We start from the raw sequence: 19449 nt of genomic DNA on the forward strand, positions 1-19449 counted from the left end.
TGTGTGTGTGTGTGTGTGTGTGTGTGTGTGTGTGTGTGTGTGTGTGTATAAAAGTTTGATCTTCTCATTTTCATTAATATTGTATATTCTATAAATGTGATAGACTGAATGGATGTGATTTGGGAGAGGAAGACAGCATTATGCTTCTCATTCAATTGAAAATTCTGGGCATGTACATAAAACAATACAGAGATCTATCATTTTCATCAAAATTTGAGACAGATCTTATGTAGTCTCATACTTAACCTCCATAGCTAGTTTCTGAATGCCAGCATTTGAAGACAAAAAAATAAGATGTTTGCAAGGAATAAAATATAAATTATACTACGTAGGAGACATGCTTAGTAAACAAAAATAGAAAACATTCACATTGCCCATGTCACTTTTACACACCTGAATATGAGCCCGATCTAACTTCCATGGGTTATTAAGTAAGTTTCATATTAACAAATAAAACAAAGGAAAAAAACCCTCTTACTCAAGTATGCAAATGAAAATCAAAATGTACCTTTTTTTTTTTTTTTACTTCAGGCAACAGGCATTTTCACATCACCGATGTAGAAGATTCTCTTGGGTACCTAATTTAGTAAATATATTAAAATAAACAAAACATAATTAATAAAGAATTTTAAAACACTGTAAAATATGTCACTTTTACTGATATTGTACAGAGCGGAACTGTTCTGATTGGATGCTAATTTAATTTCAGAGAGTCTTCTGTATTATTTATTAACAGTATTCTAGCGCTGATGAACTTAATAGAACACTGTTTAAAATGAAACAATTTTTAAATAGCATGCCTGGCCTTTAGTCACATTAATAACAGGAGGATCTTAGTGACAGCACAATTATCTTAGTAAAACAAAAATACAATTTTTGTCTTGACAGTGAATATCAAACTACAATAGGTGAAAGCATTTAGTTTTCCTATAGTTTTCTTAAATAAAAATCTTTATTATTATTAGCTGTGCTAATGTAACTGGCAAAATAATTACCAATTTCTGTATATAGTTCATTATTTTCCAGACAGCAGTTTAATAACAAAACCAGAGCTGTCATTTCTCCCTACGGTTACTCACACTATACAAGTTCAGACTGTCAAAATATATTTAAAATCTAATTTTAAAAGATTCAACACAGTTACAATGAATCTTTGTACAATAAGTGAGATAAACCAGTGAGTCAATCTATGCTCTTTAAATATGGATATTTTGTTATGTTTGTTAAATCTAACTTTCTCCATTGGACTATATATACACTATGTATACATATATACAGCAAGTATTCTGCAGGAAGTATAGCTGCAGCTACATCAATGTATGGTCATATCATGACATGAACATAGCAAGAAAAAATTGCATACCTGATTTAAGATTGAAAAAAAAAAAGCAAGACTATCTATGGGTTTATTTGGCATTTTGATTGCAAAACAGCTCTACAGCTTTAAAAAAAAAATCAACTGGACAATTTGTGCCAACTAAATTATTATTCCACAATGTAAAGATCACTTTCAACATCAAACTGAATAGAGTGGCGTATTTAAATATTTTCAAGCATGCCACTTAAAACAATGTTTCCGTGTAGTGGGAAATTTTACATTAGATCATGTTTATTCAGAAATGTTTCAATCAAATCATGCACGTATACATATATAAATGCCCACATACATGTTCATAGCAAAGCAAGCCAGCTCCTTTTCAAGACAGCTCCTTTGCCTCCCTAACAATCTTGTTGATCCTGTCCGTTATTTTTGGAGAAAAGGGACAGTGTCGCCTTATATGTAATATTTGGTATCCTGGCCAGGATCTCTTAAAGCAGATGACTTTTTTAGACCTTTGGTGTAATTTTCCTCAAGATGACCTCTGCTCCCATGCCAACTGATGAATCCATCCTGTTATTAATGCATTTAGTTGGGAGGAATAGGTATTCAATTCTCACACCTGAAGACCATCCAAAAAAGTGTTGTGGTCAGCCTGCTCTATTATCTTTAGTCTTTGATGAGGCTATCCCTTATCTAGAACCACAATAGTTCAATCAATTCAAAGGAGAACTGAAACAGAGTGGACATGCCTCTCACAGGCACAGTGCATGGAATCATTTAACAGGTTTATTTGAAGATCAGGTATTAATAAAAAGAGATTCCAAGAAATGCAGCACTAAAACAGCCTGGAGAGGCTAAGCAGATTTATTAATTTAACACGGCTGATAACACTTCTTTTTCTTCTTCTTTTAATTTGACAAAGTTGGTACATGAGAGTTATCATTTAATAAATTTGCTCCTCTATAATGCGGTGTGTTAAAAAGGATTTTACAATAAAGGCTGCTGAAAGACTGTGCTCAGTTTAGAGACTGAATCTGGTGTGGCATGAATATACAATTTTAAGCAGATTTAATCTTATATTATTCCTGTCTCCAAAGTGACTCTGCAGTAGATCTCTTATCAAAAGTGAAGTCTGTTCATCCTACATTGCAAAACAGAAATGTATTGCACTCTGGCCTGGATTCTTATGTATTACAGTACTTTCATCAGTGAATTAGGAAGCAGTTTGGGGGTGAGGGGAAGGAAAGGAACTGGATCTTTTTTGTTTGTGTTACTTACCTTTCATCACTGCCAATGTTTCATTGCAAGGGCCTCAAATGTTTGAGAAAGCTGGGACTCTTTTTAGAGAACATCACAACTTTAGGAACTGATATCCACACACAAAACCCACTTTTTAAAGTTAGTTCCCAAGATCTTGTAAATTTCTATTTTTAAAAATCAGTGAAAGGGAAGGTTCTGGCTCCAGGTAGGATAATCAGCCTGTGTTAAAATGGGGCATTAAACTCTATCTCCGAGAGGGAGAAATTCAGCTGGATTTGGAAAACTGCTCTTCTCCCAACTGCAAATGATTTACAAAGCATGCAGCCTAAACCTCCCCCACCCACTTCTCCTCCAGCCACCAAGGCTCTGATCCCAAACCTAATTGAAAGACTCCCATTGACTTCAACGGGCTTTGGATCAAGTTTAAGTGAGCCCAGGTTATCAGACAGAAAAGGAAAAAGGGGCCGAATCCAAATAAAAGAACAGCCCAGCTGGCTCCAGGAACGTACCTAAGGGATGATCAGTCAGCGGAAGGCCGCCTGCATGACACACCGGCGCTAAGGTTTGGACGGATGGATGGATCCTTCAGGAATTGAATTTAGACAACACACAAAAGCAGCGGCCTCCCTCCCTCCCGCTGCAGTGCAGCCCCCGCCCTCCCCAGGGTGTAACACAGCCAGGCTGGGCCGCCCGAGAGCCCCCTTGGCAGTGGTTGGGAGGTGTGATCCGCCTGGCCTGTTTGCTGGCACAAACCCCTGCCTGGGTGAACGCCCAGACACAGAACCCCCTATTCATGGGGCAGCGCTGAGAGGTACCAGCCCCTGCGCCCCCCCGGCTCATGGTGGCCGTGGGGTGTCCCTGCCCCAGCGCTTCTGGTCTGGGGCGCCTCCTTTGCAGGCAGCCTCTTGGCTCCCCCCTGCCCATTTGCCTCCTAGGGGGGCACTTCGCGCTAACACCCCCGGCTTGGCCCGGGATCGTCCCCACAAAGTTCTGGGCAAAGCCCCGGCAGAATGGAGCCGCTTCCCCGCCGCTCCGGCTCTAAGCGGCTTACAGGGGCGAACACGTGCCGGGAACCGCAGCCGCTCTCGCCCCGTCCCTCAGGCGCTCGGGGAGGGTCGGAGCTAGCGGCCAGACCCCGGGCCCTTGCCCCTGCGCGGGGCCACCTGCTCCCCGCAGCGCGCCTGCCCCAGGGCAGGGCTAGAGGCTGCGGAGCGGCTCGGCCCGGCAGCCGGGGCTGGGCTGGTCCCAGCGCCGCGCCGCGGAGGGTCCGTGTTCCTGGGAGGGGACACAGGCTGCCCTCGGCGGAGCGAGGCGCGCGGGTCTGCGCCCTTTGGGCAGGGCACAGCGGGGGCTGGCAGACGCCGTCCGTGGGAACTCCCCCCATTTGAGTTCAGTGGGAGCAGGATCGGGCCCTTAATGGTCACGTTTCTGACGGGCCTGAGCCCTGACAGTGCCTGGGGGAAATACACAAATGCTGTTTCCTCCCTCAGCCCAGCGTCCCGAGGGAATGACCTCTCCTGCTATCCGGATCGGAAACGGAGACCCAGACCGGAACACATTTACACATCCGACCTCTCCACACGGGTTTACATTTACATAATAAAGTGGAGGGGAAAGGACCGAAACAGGAGACATACACTTAAAAACTACGTCTGAGACCACTCGGGTTATAATGGCCCTGCCCTTTGCTTCAGTACCCCCACATTGCAACCTCAGCCGTACTTGGGACAGTGTTTGGGATTTGTGGGTTCATGTCAACAGGATGCTATTTAATCGGATTCAGATCAGGTATTTCATTTCCAGAAACATTCCGAGTCATAACAAAACTATTGATACACATCAACCCGCAGGCAGATGGTTGCATTCAGGAACGCCCAATAGACGTTGGAAGCAAAGAGTTTATTCGGGAGAAATTTGGGGAGGGGTTATTTAAGTGGTAGAGATTTTCTTGGGGAGGGGGAGTTAATTATTTTTGTTTGGGGGGGGGGTTCCCTTTCTTTATTTTAAATAATCCAAGCCTGGATGTAAGAAGCCAAAAGGGAACAAAAATCTTTGCCATTCTGCAGCTGGCTAGGGTGTGACTGTAGATCCAAATTCTGGCGAACTCAAGCCTGGGAAATGAATGTGTATTGCTGGTCTGCCTGACACCACGGAGGCTTCAAGGACGCTTGTTTTACACTGAAAACGCAGGCGGAGAGGGAGGGTAACTGTTGGCCAGATCACACATTGAAATGGGGGTGTTGAGCCCCGTTACGCCTCCATCCACAGCCATTAACATTTTGTTTTAAAGGGGAAAAGCTGCTGAGAACACTTTTCGGGGCTGTACTTCTTTATAAATTAACAATTGAGAGGGCATCAGTGACACTTCATCCTCTCACCCCGCTGGAAACTTTAGACACTGCTTGATTTGTCTCTTGCTCTATGCCTGTGAAAACGAGACTTCTAGCAAACTTCTGCTCTGTCTTCCATTCCTTCCATGCAAGATGTTTGGTGGGTATGTATTTAAAAGGAAAACACGTCGAAGTATACAGTACTTAAAATCAAGCGCATATGCAGGCAGCGCAATCTTCATCAGTATAACTCACTGCTAAAATTGCAGGCCTAAAGTATTTCACTGCAGTGTAAGAAATTGCACCGTTTTAGAGTTGAGGACCAGAAATGTGGGCACAGCACGCTGGAAACTCTCAATTTTGGTGAGTAATCAGCGATAACAAGCTGCCCTCAAGCACACTGCCAAATTATAGATTCAGATCAAGGTGATGGTGACTAAGAGAGCAGGAGTTTAACTGATTAGCCAAGTATCAACACACGCATCTACCCCCGTGTGTTACTTAGCGCTCGCATCGATCGCTTTCATCTTGGAATATTTTGCATTGCCCTGGTCTTGAGTTCACAAATCTGAGTGCACTCACTCCCCAAAGAGTGGTAAGCTTTATTTTTGGTCCTCCTCCACCACCAATTCCAGTCTATACTGACTGTCCTACGGTAACAGATGCTGTGGAGTGTACAGCATTAAAATCTATTGATTTGCATCCACTGAGCCTGCTAAATTCATTAGAAAGTGCTAAAACTGTAGTGTATGAATGCACAACTGTTTCTCTAAAAAAAAATAGTTCTTTAAACAACCTCCCACCTTTTTGCATCCTGTTGTACTAGCTTGTGCTATTTATAACAAGATGTGCACTTAAAATAGATACTATGTGGATACAGATAACCTGAGTGTATGTAAAGATGTGTTAAGCATGCAAAATATATTACATTTGCCACAGCAACAACTGGAATCTCCATGTTTTATGGTATCTACTGCCAACATGACATTAGTGATTTTAAAGGAGAAAATGTTTATTTAAAACCTTCACTACTGAAAAAAAGTATTTTTGTATGTGGCATTTTTAAATCCAAACATCTGAACAGGTGTCAGAAACAGTGAGTCCATTTAGTTCTGATGATGATCTTAGTAATAAATACAGAGGATTTCCTTTCAAAGCTGCACATGCTGAAATGACACCAATGTGGTTCTGGCATCTGAGCAGATAATTCTGATATATGCATCATTTCCTCCCTAAATCCAGGAAGCAGCAGTACTCTGTGTCTGATATTATGTCAGAGAAATTGGTATTAAAAATTATGAATGATTCTTGATCAAGAACTTCTTACATACTGCGGGGCGCGGGGAATACAGGGAAATGGAGCAGCTGTGCCAAAGTTAGTCCCAAAGAAAAAGCTTTTTAAAAGAAGAGCTTTTATTGTGGGGTAAATAAAAAAGGGAAGTAGCCTTTCTAATAAGTAAAGCCACATTTTTATTGTTGCTGAACAAAATGAGCAAACAGCACAGTTGCAATTGCAGAGAGTTATTAAAGAAAAAATACACTCAGGTGGCTAGGAATATTTTCCCTTTTTCAGATGTGCTCATGTGTGCGGAGGCAGGGAAAATACTGTAGTACAAACACAGAAATATTTCCCTCCACTAAGCCGAATCCTTGATGTTGGGAAGGGGGTTATGCTACATTTTAGAAAAAGCTTAAGAGTTGGGCGGGGGGTTTGTATCACACGGAACCATATTTCAAACTGAGCAAAGGGTCGCCTCTTTTGTGCACATCTTAATGAACATTCTTTGCAATGTAGGTAATAAATGAGAAAGAACCATAGGGCGATGGCAGAAATGGGACACTGTTAACGATGTGGAGAGTAAGAACTAACTATCTCCTTTGACATATCTCCTTACTCAGGCAAAGCTTCCACTGACTTCAGTAAGAGATTTACATGAGTGAGAAGTCAGTAAAGGGTACAGACTCCTGCTCCCCATTCAAATCAATGGGAATTTTAGCACTGAGTTTAGTGAGAGGCTTAGCAGGATACAAGCCAGAATGCTCCAAGCAAGGGGTGATTAATGAATATAGGTTATTCAGAGCAGATCTGTTCCAATTAGTTCTCAGCAAGCAGTTCTGCTGGAAAGGTGTGATCTCCCCTTAAATTCATACAGAACCCCAATAGATGGTTTGCTTTAGTGGTTATTAAAACTTGCTTGTAGTGGGTTTTTTTTTCTTTAGTTGCAATGTAACAGTATTTCAGACAGAGATTAAAATACAGCCTAAGGAAGACAATGCATTTTAAGTCTGAAGTAAAGACTGATATGTTAGGTTCATGGGCTAGGAAAAGGACCAGCCTTTTCTCTGTTGGAGTGTTTTTCCCTCTGACAATCTATTTCTTGGAAGGCTTTTCTTAGCTCAGTTCATAAAACCTTTACCTATACTGTGGGTGTACTAAAACCAACCAAGCAAAACCCAGAAAGAGCAATGTTTCATTTGCTCTATCACCTCTTCTTGGACTCAAAATACTACTGTAAACCTAGTAACTGCTTACACCTTTTCATGTTACTAAACTATAAGATCTATTGTATTAACAGGGTTAATGTTGTGCCACAAATTGATTGCACATAAGAGGGGCTCTGCATCTGTGCCTAAGAAACTAGCTGCAGTGTATTAGTTTAAAAGGTAATTTTAAATGTAAGGTGCTTATCAGTTTACTGAAAATATCAATACTTGTGAATGTTTTTGGAATAATTCAGTCCCTAAGTGACCGCTATGAAAAATGTGGGCACTAATAGAGGTTTAAACATTTCAAGAAGGAGAAAAAGTTGCTATCTTTACGAGAGCAGATAATTTTCTAATCAGCCAATGGCAGCCAGTTTACCCTCAGATTACATATTAACTAGAATATGAAGCTCCAATTAACCAGAATATGGAGCTTGAACCATTACTCAAATTGTGGTGTAACAGAAGGTCAAATGCCAAAGGGCACTCCATTGACTTCGTGTTCAGGAGGAGGGGCGAATATAGAACAGAATTGGTTAACACCAGGGACCAGTTCCAAAGCTCCATAAAAGTTTCCCATTGAAAGGACCCATTCTGCTACCACTGAAGTCACAGATTTATTTATTTGCCATTGACTTTAATGGGAGCTGATTCAGTCAGAAATCAATGCTTGAACTCCCCCCTCGATGAGACTGTTGACACAACCTGTTGTGTTTTAAGGGAAACTCGGCCTTCCTGAGCAGAGCATGACTTAGGGGTCCGATCCTTCAGTCCTGACCTGAAATCAGTGAGAACTCTGCCTGGGTAAACAGTGCAAGACCCAACCTGGAGCAGTTTCTCTGAGAAACAGCTGTTTCAACCCCCACCCCCAAGAACAGAATTCTGGTGCAGTTTGCTGTGATGTTTTAAATTCCACTCTCTCCATATACTGGGGGTTATTTTATAATTTAGAAGAAATTTATAAATAGTGTTGGTTTTTATGAGCCTGAGATAAAGCTAAATTCAAGTGAAGCTGTAACATTCTTCAGAGAGGCCTAAGTTTTTCAAATGAACTACAAAGTTAATCCTATTCAAATACTGGAGAAAACGCTATGAAAACCTCTCTACTTATTTGGGAGCTGCTAGGGAAAGTAACTGTAAAATAATTGGGTCAATTGTTTTAGGAGATATTCAAAGCTGAAAATGTCCTTTGGCATGCAGAACTATAGTAAAGAGCACACCTTTGGACCTTAACATTTTTTAGCAAATTAATCTTTTTGAGTGTTTGTTTAGGACAAATAACTTGAAAGTCCTTCGATTTTTTATTTTTCCCTCCTAAATTCACTGTGAACCTTCTAAGGCCTGTGGCTGACAAGAAAACCCTGATGTGGAAAAGGGAGGGGAGGGAGGTTAGAATGGGGTATCCGCCAAATGTCCAAAACTCTTTATCTCTAACATTAAATGAATATGTGACAAGAAAAACCTGACGCGGTGTCATCTCTTACTACATACAAACTGTTCTGCTTGGATCAGATGATAAGAGGATGTTAAGTCTTCCCTTTCACTCTACTCCATCATAAAACAATCAAAATATAGGACCATATCGTGTTATCAGGTTTTTCAGCAGAACTTCCCTTTGAGATCAATGGCTTGAAATTGATGGCACGATATGACTCATAGCAACTAAGGCTCTCTAAGTCATTACAAAACTGAGAAATTATACCAAGTACCTGAAAGATCACGTTTTTCACCTGCCTGACATATAACTAATTTCTAGTGGGTGATAATTTTCCACTTTACATATAACTGATCACTAACTTCTCTTCTCCTTTTTATCAGTGGGTTCAACTCTTGTATCAGCATCACTTCCTTGCAATGTATTAGGCTTAGATACTGCTTTCATAGTTGTTTAACTTTTTAAACTACACACTAAAAAACTGAGTACAGAATCAAAAAAATGCAGTTTATTATTGTAGATTATTCTCTCTTTTGATATAACCATAAAGTTGAAAATGAAAGAAAAGCACATAAGAACATCACACGTGGTTAGTAACTCAAGATATAAAACAATTTTGCACAGCAAAATATGTAAAAGAAAAAGTAACTGACAAGATTTTTTTATATTTATTGTGGTAAGATTTACTTTCCATTTTTTTTAAAAGACAGGATATCAGTCCCTGAAAATAAAATTTACTGGTTATTGCCTTTAAAACTGTGGAATTTTTGAAGTTACAGAAAATCCAGTTCTGCACCACAATACAACTGTAAAAAAATCTGCATCATCTTAAAACTGTGCAGTAATGCCATCTTTATAACTGCATAAACTGTATTAGCGTTCTAAACAGGTTTGTCTTTTTTTTTTATATGCTTGCAGGTTATATCTTAGTGCAATTCAGTCCCAAATACTTCAATTTTGAAAAAAAAAATACATTTTGAATGTAAAATACCCCTATAGATATAAACAGGGGTGCCTCCCCCTTTTAATACTTTGGTTTTCAAATACAGTTAGTGGTATAGCAAGAACTACATATACCCAACTTATATTTAAGTTGCAAGCACATGCTGCATAAGCTACTCTTAAAAAACAGTCCCATTGCAAATTCTACCCCCCTTTACATCACAACAGTAAACAATTTAGTGCATCAATCTTTTTGTATTTAAATCTACATCTAAACAGACCTAACTCTTTCAAATTTATCTATAACATTCCTTTATCTGTAGCATACATTTTAACTGGGCGTACAGATGATAAAAACTAGAATTAAATTATATACTAGGAACCCAGAGCATTCACATTTGACAATGACCAGATGCAAAAGAAAAAAAGGAAATAAACTTGGGGCAGATCACGTAAAGATAAATTTTAGACTGCTTTAGGCAACAGCATGGTTTTAAAGTCCCCAAATTGGGAAGCGATTTTTTTAAAAAGAAAAACATCTTTCCAAAGTTTCTTTTTCTTTTCTTTTTTTTTTTTTTGCCACATTAGGTTATCAGAATCCATTCTGGCATTTTTTAGAACAGGGAATGCTTCAGTGCATTTAAAAGGAAGTCTGAAGTTTTGAGTAACTCAAAGCAGTTTTAGAGCAGACGCAAACTTTAATGGGGAGGAAGAGGAGGAAGATCAAAGGTTGCACTTTTTTGCTTTCAACTCAAAAAAGTGATGAGGCAATAAAACAAAAGGATGAATGCCATGCCATAATAGTCTCCAAAAGTCCATTTCCAAGCAAAAGAAAAAAAATAATTATACCATACATGTCCAGCATGCAGGGTGTTTTATTAATATAATGTCTCTTTTTCATAGTCCATTGTTGCTAAGACAAAATAGCAAGCATAATGCATGAGATGAGTATGGGATCTAATGGCAGACTAAAAGTCTCATGTTTGGCAGATTAAGGCCAAAACTCACATGAACACACCGAAGGCTGATGCAGGCTTGATTTTGGCAGGTTGATCTAGGTATATCTCTAGTTTAGCACAACAACGCTAAAAACTGATGGAACTCAGCAAGCTGGAGTCTAAAAAATTCACATTGTTTTTGTATTTTTTGTATGTTTTTTGGTTTTTTTTATTTTTTATTATTTTTTTTTTTTTTGTAAAGTTAAATTTTTTTTTAAAAATTTAAGATTAAAAAAAAAAAACCCTTTTACTTTTTTGAAAAAAGCAAGGTCAAAAGAAAAAAAAAACCTCATGAACTTAAAAAAATATAATGTGGATGGCAGGTTTCAAAGAAGAACAAACTTCATATGAAGAACTGAGTTGGTGGCAAGTTGGATCTTATAATGTTTAAAAAAAAAACACACATTGCAAGCCCCCACAAAAATAAAACAGAAAAGAAACTCATGTAGAACTTTAGGTTGGCCAACAATGAGCCAGCCCCACCTTAAAAAAACAACTTTTTTGTTGTTGTTTTTTTGTTTGTTTGTTTTTAATTGTTTCGAGTTTAAAAAAATATAAGGTGGCAAGCTTGGTTGTTGATCTAGCAAGCCCCCAACAACAACTCACATGGAGAACTTTATTTAAGGTGGCAAGGCTGTTGGAACTCACATGAAAAACTCTGGAGAGGAAGGGTTGTCGCTGCTGGATCCGTTTTCTCTGAAGCCATTGCTGACCAGCTTCTCATATTTTTCCTTGTAGGCGTCCCTCTCCCGGACCAGCCTGGAGATCTCTTGCTTTAGGTGCTCTACTTGCTGCAGCAGCTGGTTCTTCTCTGACTCCAGGACGTGCCTTTGCTGGACCCTCTTGAAGCGACAGGACTGGGCATAGCCTCTGTTTTTGAGGGTCCTCCTCTTCTGTTTCAGCCGGATCACCTCTTCCTTGCTCACCCCTCGGAGCTGCCTGTTCAGCTCCCTCACCGACATGGTCACCAGCTGCTCATCCGAGAAGCGGTCGTCGAAATGCAGGCTGCTGCTGTGGTGCTGGTGGTGCAGACCCCCTCCGCCACCTCCTCCCCCGGTGCTGCTGCTGCTGCTGCTACTGCTGCTGGACTGCACGCTGCCCGGCTGCTGGTGGTGGTGGTGCCCGGCCGGGTGGTGGTGGTGGTGGTAGTGGGGCGCCCCGTTCTGAGCCGCGGCTGCAGCGATCACTGCGGAGACCACGGCGGCGGCAGAGCCCATCTCTTCCCCGGGCACGGAGCCCCCCGTGCCGGCCAGTTGCTGCCCTCTAGCATAGCCATCGAAGCTGCTCTGGAGCTGGTGGTGGCTGCTATTGATCAGCGCTTCCACCGCGTCTTCGGGGCTGAATCCCAGCGCCTCTGGGTTGAGCTGCTGCGGGTAGCCGGTCATCCAGTAATAATCTTCCAGGTGGGTCTTCTGGTCCGTGCCAGAGCCCGGGCTGGGCGCCGAGAAGCTCGGGGAAGGGGGCACCGAGCTGCAGGGCGTGCTCATCGGGGTGGAAGAGAGCGATCCCCCAGCGATCAAGCGGCCGCACTGGCTGATAATGCGGTCGGTCTCCACCGGCTCCTTTTTCACTTCAAACTTCATCAGATCGAAGTCATTAACATATTCCATGGCCAGGGGACTGGTGGGCAGGTCGGAGTTGCTCATTGCCAGTTCTGATGCCATCCTTTTGCTGCTGACAGTCCTCCAGAAAGGGTGCGCACCCGGAGCGAGGGGACTGCTCTGAGTTGCCACCGGGTGAGCCAGCTTGATTATTTGCAATATCTATTTTCCTTCTCTCTCTCCACTAGCCCCTTGCAACCTTCGCTCCAATTTGCACCGACTGTTTCTCTCTCTCTCTCTCTTTATTATCCTTTGCAGAGCCTATAGTATTGATGATGCATCAGAGCGGGTTGCTCTTTCTATTCGCCTTTTGCATAAAGGTTGTTTCCTCTCTGTTGCAGCTTGGCAAACTGCAGCTGGAATTGTTAGTTGTTGTTGTTGCTGCAAAGGTGGCTTTATGATTATTTTTTAACACTTCATCATGTCTTTCCTCTGGTCTTTTTCATGCAAAGTGCAAACCGAGAAGAGGTTCATCGGGGAAGAGGAGGCGGGGGAAAAGACTGAAGGATAAATTAAAACAAAAAAAAACAAACAGAAGAAATTAAGTCGGCGCGATAACCAAAATAATATTTTTTTCTTTAAAAAAAAAAAGAAAGAAAAAACGGAACCCCAAAGCTACAGCAAGAAGATGAAAAACATTTTAAAGGTCTCATCCAGCAGTAGAGTTTAAAAGCATTGCTGAGTTTTATAGCAGTCCTGACGTCAGCTTTCAAATGGGAAATTGACTCCAAGTCTGGACCAATGGGTTGCTTCAATCTCAGCCCTCATTAGCATAATAGTATAGAAACAAGGAAACTTTTCGAAGCTGTCAATCAGGGGCCAATCAGCTGACTGTCAGCTGGGGCTACACTTTTAACTCTTTCTTGACCATATCCTTGCACTCGTTTTCACATGGGCTTAATGTTTATCACCTGAGTTAAGAGAGAAAATATTAGGGAATTCAGGAAATTCAGTGCTTTGTTCCCTTTTCTTTCTTTTTTTGCACTGTTTTTAAAAGGAAAGCATAAACGTAGCCTCCTTAAAACTCTTGCAGTTTTCTCTTTCTCTGCATGCCATGCTTAAGCATTTATATGTGACAGCTTTGTTAGGTAACTTGTTTCTGATAGTGCACGTTTTTGTTTTTTGTTTAATAAAACAACTGATCCTACCTAAACCATCCTCGGGCGGAAGGGGTAGGAGGCCCGTCTCTTGCTGTGGGGAAAGAGTCTACCAAGAAACGCAGGGACTTTTGCTAAAAGGCCGGGGTGGGTTTGGGAGGGGAGTCTGGAAATGGGGAGCGAAGGTAAGTGTAAAGTTAAGGATGTGCTGTCGAGGGGGCAGGCACCTTTTGAGATATTGGACTAAAGAGACAGACACTGGGTCCATCATAGAGAAACTTACTTTCGGGGCATGTTGATGAAGGGAGCAAATGAAACTCTGGTCCCGTCCCCCCAGCAGGGCTGCTAAACTAACAGCAGAGCCAGCAGCAGCAGCAGCACAAAGGCTAGGAAGAGTTAACTCAGTGGAGGAGCTCAGCAAAGCCGAGAGATCCCTCCTGCAGACTTCGGCCACACCGTGGCCTTTGCCTCCTGTCTCGTGCACGCGCAAAGTATCATCTGATCCCCGCCTAGCCGGGGTTCGGGCCACTTGCACGCTCACGTTAAAGTGAATAACTTTGTACTTGATCGTGACATTCAGCCCTCCCACATCTATCCTACATCACCCAGGGGTTACACGTTCAGCAAAGCGGCTTGCCACCCGACCAGGGGCTCCTGTCCCCACTTTAGTGCTGATAACGACCCCCCGCCCCCGAATCGATTGCTGTTTGACCTTGTGCGAACAAATCAAACTAAACTCCAGTGTAGGCTCAGATTCTAAAGAGGGGGCAAGTTTGGGAGAAGAGATTTGGATTGGAGGGGCTAGGAAAGATCTGTCTCTATCTATAAACGCAGCTATTGCATGCAGATCCCCAGCCGCGCCCCTTTAGACTGTTGATCTGTTTAATTAATTTAATACATTTAGAGCTAATTATATTTATTTTATTTTAATTTTTTTTGTTGTAAAAACGGAAAGCAAATTGGGAAGGAAGAGTGAAAACCACGGTGGATGTGCTTGGTTTAAACCTCGACAGCGCCACCTTTCGGCAAAGGTCAGTTTAATCTTGATCCATGTCCAGTTTTGTTGATCAACCAGCTTTCTTGTAGTGTAAGTGCAGAAAAGTTTATGTAGCCCATTAACTTTTACAGCGGTGGATTTCTCGTGCCTGCCAATCAGGCCGTTCCCTAGGCTACTGCAATAAAGGCAACCAAGTCACCCGGTCTAAAGAGCTGGCTTCGCAGTTTAACAAAGGGGGAAGAGACAAGGGGCTATGCTGGTAATGTTTCTGCACAGGGTCCTTTTGTGGTATCCTGAAGTAAGACAAAAAAGAAATCTTTAAAATTGCTAGCCTTGATTTTCAACTGACTTTATGGCAGTACCAATAGAATTAAAGTTACTTGTAATTCAGTGATAAATGAGTTGTCTGTAGTAAGTAAGATTAAGTGCAGTGCTATAAAGTTGTTTATCTGAGAAGTAAGTCTCAGAAACCTGACTTCTGACACTTAGTCATATATTAAACCAGCTTATTGAACATTGCACTTCAGAACCTTTCTTCTTCCCCTGCGTTCTCACTCTCCTGCCTCTCATAATTCGCTATTTATAACAATTCCAAGAATATTACTCCATATTTTTTTCCACCAGTTGTGGAAATTGTCATTTTCAAAAGCCAAAGAATCTCCACCTGGGAAGTAGGACATAGGTAGTAGGTTTACAGTAGATAACATCTCATGATTATGCCATTATGATTATCAGCTCCAATATTAGCATCTGAAAGTCATACAGTTTATATTGCCACTGACACTTAAAAGAAGTTTAGCATACCATAGATTTGTAAAGATAACTCAGTCTAGAAACATTTTCTGTAACTATTTTGACAGCAGAACAATAACTATGGACATCTGTTCAGCATCGATTGTTATTTGTGGCAAAGTTAATACAACTTAACTACTCGGGCTTGCTTTCCTGTTTTTGACATTGTTGTACTCAACAAAAGTCACTGGCTCCTAGCATAAATCTGCAAAGGATAATCCAATTCCCTATGTTTGGTTTTCTTCTTGAGCAAGATGATTGTGGTACAGTATATCACTTCACGTTCTTCCCTATTAGACAAAATATGTGTTAATATTTTAAAATGAAAAATGTTATTGCTTTTCAGAATTTACAATTGTAGTATTTCACTGGCCCATTTTATAGATGCCTGAGGAAATACATTGTCAGACCTATGAAATAGTTTGGACATGAGGATTTAATGTGCTACATTTGCAAACTAGGAATTTTACTGAGTAAACTCTAAACTATAGGCAGAGTATGAAATGGTATGTGCTAATAGGCACTTTTTCTGAATTGATACCAATATAAGCAAGTGCTGTAAATTAATCTGGAGCCCTGACCTGCTAGAACATCAAGTAAAATTATTGGTTGTACAATATTGTCCTTGTTTAACTATTACATATGACTGCCACGCCAAAATGTCTATTGTTCAGCACACCAGAGAAAAAAGATTAGTAATTTTTGATAACCTTCAAAAGCGACACCCCCCTCCCAACACCATATAATTCTCATTTTTGTAGTATTTTTCTTGATTATTTGGCTATTCACAATGGGTGTCTAAACATTTACACTCCTCTATTAACAGTGTTTCTTTCATAACAATCACACACTTTCATTTCAATTAGAGCTATTCAGCCTTCCATTTTCCACAATTATTGCAGGCCAAATTCTCTCAGACTGCCCCCTTTTCCTAGCACTGTTTGTTACAATCCTGTCCTAATCCAAGCAGAGTAAGAACTATATGGTTCTTTTAACAGGCTCTTGATATCTATTGCTTTTAGAAACCTCTGCTAATGTAATTTAGAACCCTATTTTCACTAGTTATTGACCAGGTTCATAAGCTTTCCTAAACTGATGTATATTTTCTGTAAGATTTTTTTTTTGGGGGACAAACCATGCAGTCGAATGTGAAACATTAAACATCAAAATACACATTAATTGGATTACATTGGTACAGGAACTTCAACTGTGTATTAAGAGCTTTCCTAGTTAAGTAAAAAAGTGTGTGTGTGTATATATATATTTTTTATGTATAAAAGAGGTTTATAAAAAAGGTAACATGCAGATTATGAATTATATTGACTTTAAGGGTAATTTGTTATAAACTTAAACAAACACATATCAAGGACAACACATTAAGTACAGTCACTGCACCTTTTGTTTATCTAGTATCTTATTTTATGGTGCAGAACTAAACAGTGTCCGCTGAATTTAACTATGAAACCAACCAAATTGATTTCAGAAAGACTGCCTCAGAGTAACAGAATGATAAGCCATAAACTGCTCTTAGGTGCAGTGCTAGATAAATCCTTTTAACAGTCTTCAGATCAGTTAACAGGGTAAGTAAATCACAAATCACTGTTAGCAGATTTATGGGAGAGAATTAATAGAATCAGACAAGATAATCTGATAGGGATAAAATTGCTGAGGAAACAGTCCTGCCTTATATTCGAGGACATGAAACAGTCTGATTACTAGGAGTCATTACAGATAGGTGAATTATGAGCTAAATAATCAACATAGTAATTCAGTACTTATTAATTCTTTTCTCTTTAAACAACTCACAGATGCAAGTAAAAGCTTCTCTTTGAAGACACATTCTTTATATATATTTTATTAGATGTAATTTACTATTTGCATTACCTGTATTTACTTCATAATTGAACATTTTGCATTCAAATTTATGTAATGCGTTATGCTTTAGAATATATTTCTCCCTTATTAGCATAAATAGTCACTTACCTCATGAATTACTAACAAAGTTTATCTGAAAATATAGGTATATTTTTTATTAAGTGGAACACAAACATATGTACAATAAATTCTGATTTGCTGGTGCTTCTAAAGAAATACATAATCCTGGGCTGGGGAAATGGGTGAGATGTGTGGGGAGAAGACAGCAAAAAAGTAGAATCAATTAATACTTAGGTATGACAATTTGTACAGTCAACAATTTTGTTTATCTTTAAGAAGGAGTTAGTAACTGAAGGTCTGCTTTCGAAGCAGCCGCTGAAAAGAAGTCACCAGACAGTTCATAGTCTCATCTTTTTTGCCTTTTTCCTCCCCACTAATCTTTATATGGATCTGTATAATCAAGATGTATGACATGATTGTGTTTTGATCCTGCAATCTTTACTTGGGCAAAGCTCCAATGGACCCAGTCCAGCTCCAACTGAAACAAACAACTGAATGGAAACCACTCTAAATTCACATTTTTATCTTCTCTGCTTCTTTTCTGCATTTTTCTTTAAACGGGCTTGTATAATTTAGGTTTAGTTCTACAGTCTTTATTCATCCTTACTCAGGCAAAACACACCTATTGATTGCAGGATTGGGCTCTTGATCCCATTGAAATCAATGGCAAAGCTTCCATTGATTTCAGTGGAAACAGGATTGGGCCCTTGATGTGTGCAATTTATTTATGTCAAAGGGTTGGTGTTTCAGAAAACGAACTGAATCAGCAGACCCACTTTAAGGAAAAAAAGGTCCGTTCCCACTGAAGTCTGAGGCGAAACTCCCATTGATCTTAATTACAGCAGGATCGCTCCCATATTCAGGTTTTTATCACCCTGCTTGATATTGTGCAGTAATGTGCATGTATGTTTTGTTTGGACACAGAAGCATGGGCTCATGGGATGATTCAAATGAGTCTGTTTGTAAATGTGGAACAGCAAAGCATTCTACTTTTGCCTCTCTTTTGCTCAAGCACTGTACAATCCATTTCTGTGACTACAGTTTTCTGCCCCTCACATCTCTGAACCTGGTCTGAGAAAAATCTTCCTTTTAAACTCACTCTGAGCATCAACTTGGACTTCACTTGCTGCTGAACATCCTGTATTCCTTCTCTCCATCAGTTCCTAGTAGATTTTATGTGGAATTCTGCATTAATGAATCCTGCTCTCCTCTCATTCCAATGTTGTATTCATGATGCTGACTACACCATTCTTGCACCTTGGAAGATCATTTAAAGCTGCGTAAAACAAATAAGATTTGTTTTCTTTTCTCATAAAGTTTCTTATTTGGCCAATCTGTGTAGGCCCTTAATTCACAAGCTCTGTTTATTTTAAATTTTTTTAAGTTTTCATTACAAGCTATTTTTTATTTAGCAAAGTCAGGCTAAAAATACATTTTCATTTGTTTTGTGTAGTGCTATTCCTTTCCCCCCTTATCTCCCATCCCAGATAGTCTTATTCCTTGAGCACTAGAAATTGTGAAGTATTAACAGATGCTTCTAGTTTATTCTCCCAAGGTGCATAATACTCTCTAGGCAAAGAGATGGAGCACCAATGCTGTACCTGACCATGTAAGTATGTGCCATGTATTGTGAGCCAGAATTGTTTACGTGATCACTCTCATACCAGTCACAGTACTTTTCCGGCATGCTTACAATGTTCCTGGTTCTGTATTAGAAATATTCCTAGATTATTGACAAATCTAAACAATTTCATGGGATATGGGAATAATTTCTCATCTAAAGGGAAGGAAAACACAAACATGCAGCTGAAACTACATAAGATTGCAATGGGTAGCTGTCTGTACAACGTTTTATGTTGATTGTTCATAGCTTGCTCATTTTATGTACAGTTTTGTCTCCGTTTAAAAATCAATAAAGATATTTATGATGGAAATATCCATCTAAAAGAAATAAATACTTGAAACAAAGATTTTTATCCCGCTATGTAGTGGAATTTATCATTTATAACTCGAAGCATTATATGAAACTATATAGGGTGGTATTTACACTGGAATCAGCTGAAAGTGATAAATACAAAATCCAGTGAAAACTCATGCACTAAGTTCATTTCAAAATTCTACAGAGACAAAGATAATATTAGTTCAAAGGTGGGAAATGAAGGACTTGTGTCTGGCAAAGGATATTTGAAATGTCTCAACAATCTAATAAATGTGAACACTGTATTTTTTTATATATATATATATATATATATATATA

At 40.0% G+C, this 19449-nt stretch overlaps 1 protein-coding gene across 2 annotated transcripts in view; it reads right to left on the reverse strand.

Moving 5' to 3' along the window:
• Positions 1-14358, reverse strand: part of LOC113409637 (transcription factor Maf) — a 238511-nt gene extending 224153 nt beyond the window's left edge. The window contains exons 1-3 of one of the 2 annotated variants that reach the window (XM_026663780.1): positions 13752-14358; positions 11419-12871; positions 509-578 (exon numbers count right to left, since the gene is read on the reverse strand). In XM_026663780.1, the coding sequence (XP_026519565.1) occupies positions 545-578; positions 11419-12434 (1050 nt within the window). In that variant the 5' untranslated portion in view covers positions 12435-12871; positions 13752-14358 and the 3' untranslated portion in view covers positions 509-544. Of the gene's footprint in view, positions 1-508; positions 579-11418; positions 13604-13751 lie in introns of those variants that run through there. The other variant, XM_029914249.1, reaches the window with a different exon arrangement.
• Positions 14359-19449: the final 5091 nt, after the last annotated feature.

Source organism: Terrapene carolina, unplaced genomic scaffold, assembly GCF_002925995.2.
Source record: "Terrapene carolina triunguis isolate 2854851 unplaced genomic scaffold, T_m_triunguis-2.0 Scaffold33911, whole genome shotgun sequence".
In the NCBI taxonomy this organism is placed as follows: Eukaryota; Metazoa; Chordata; order Testudines; family Emydidae; genus Terrapene; species Terrapene triunguis.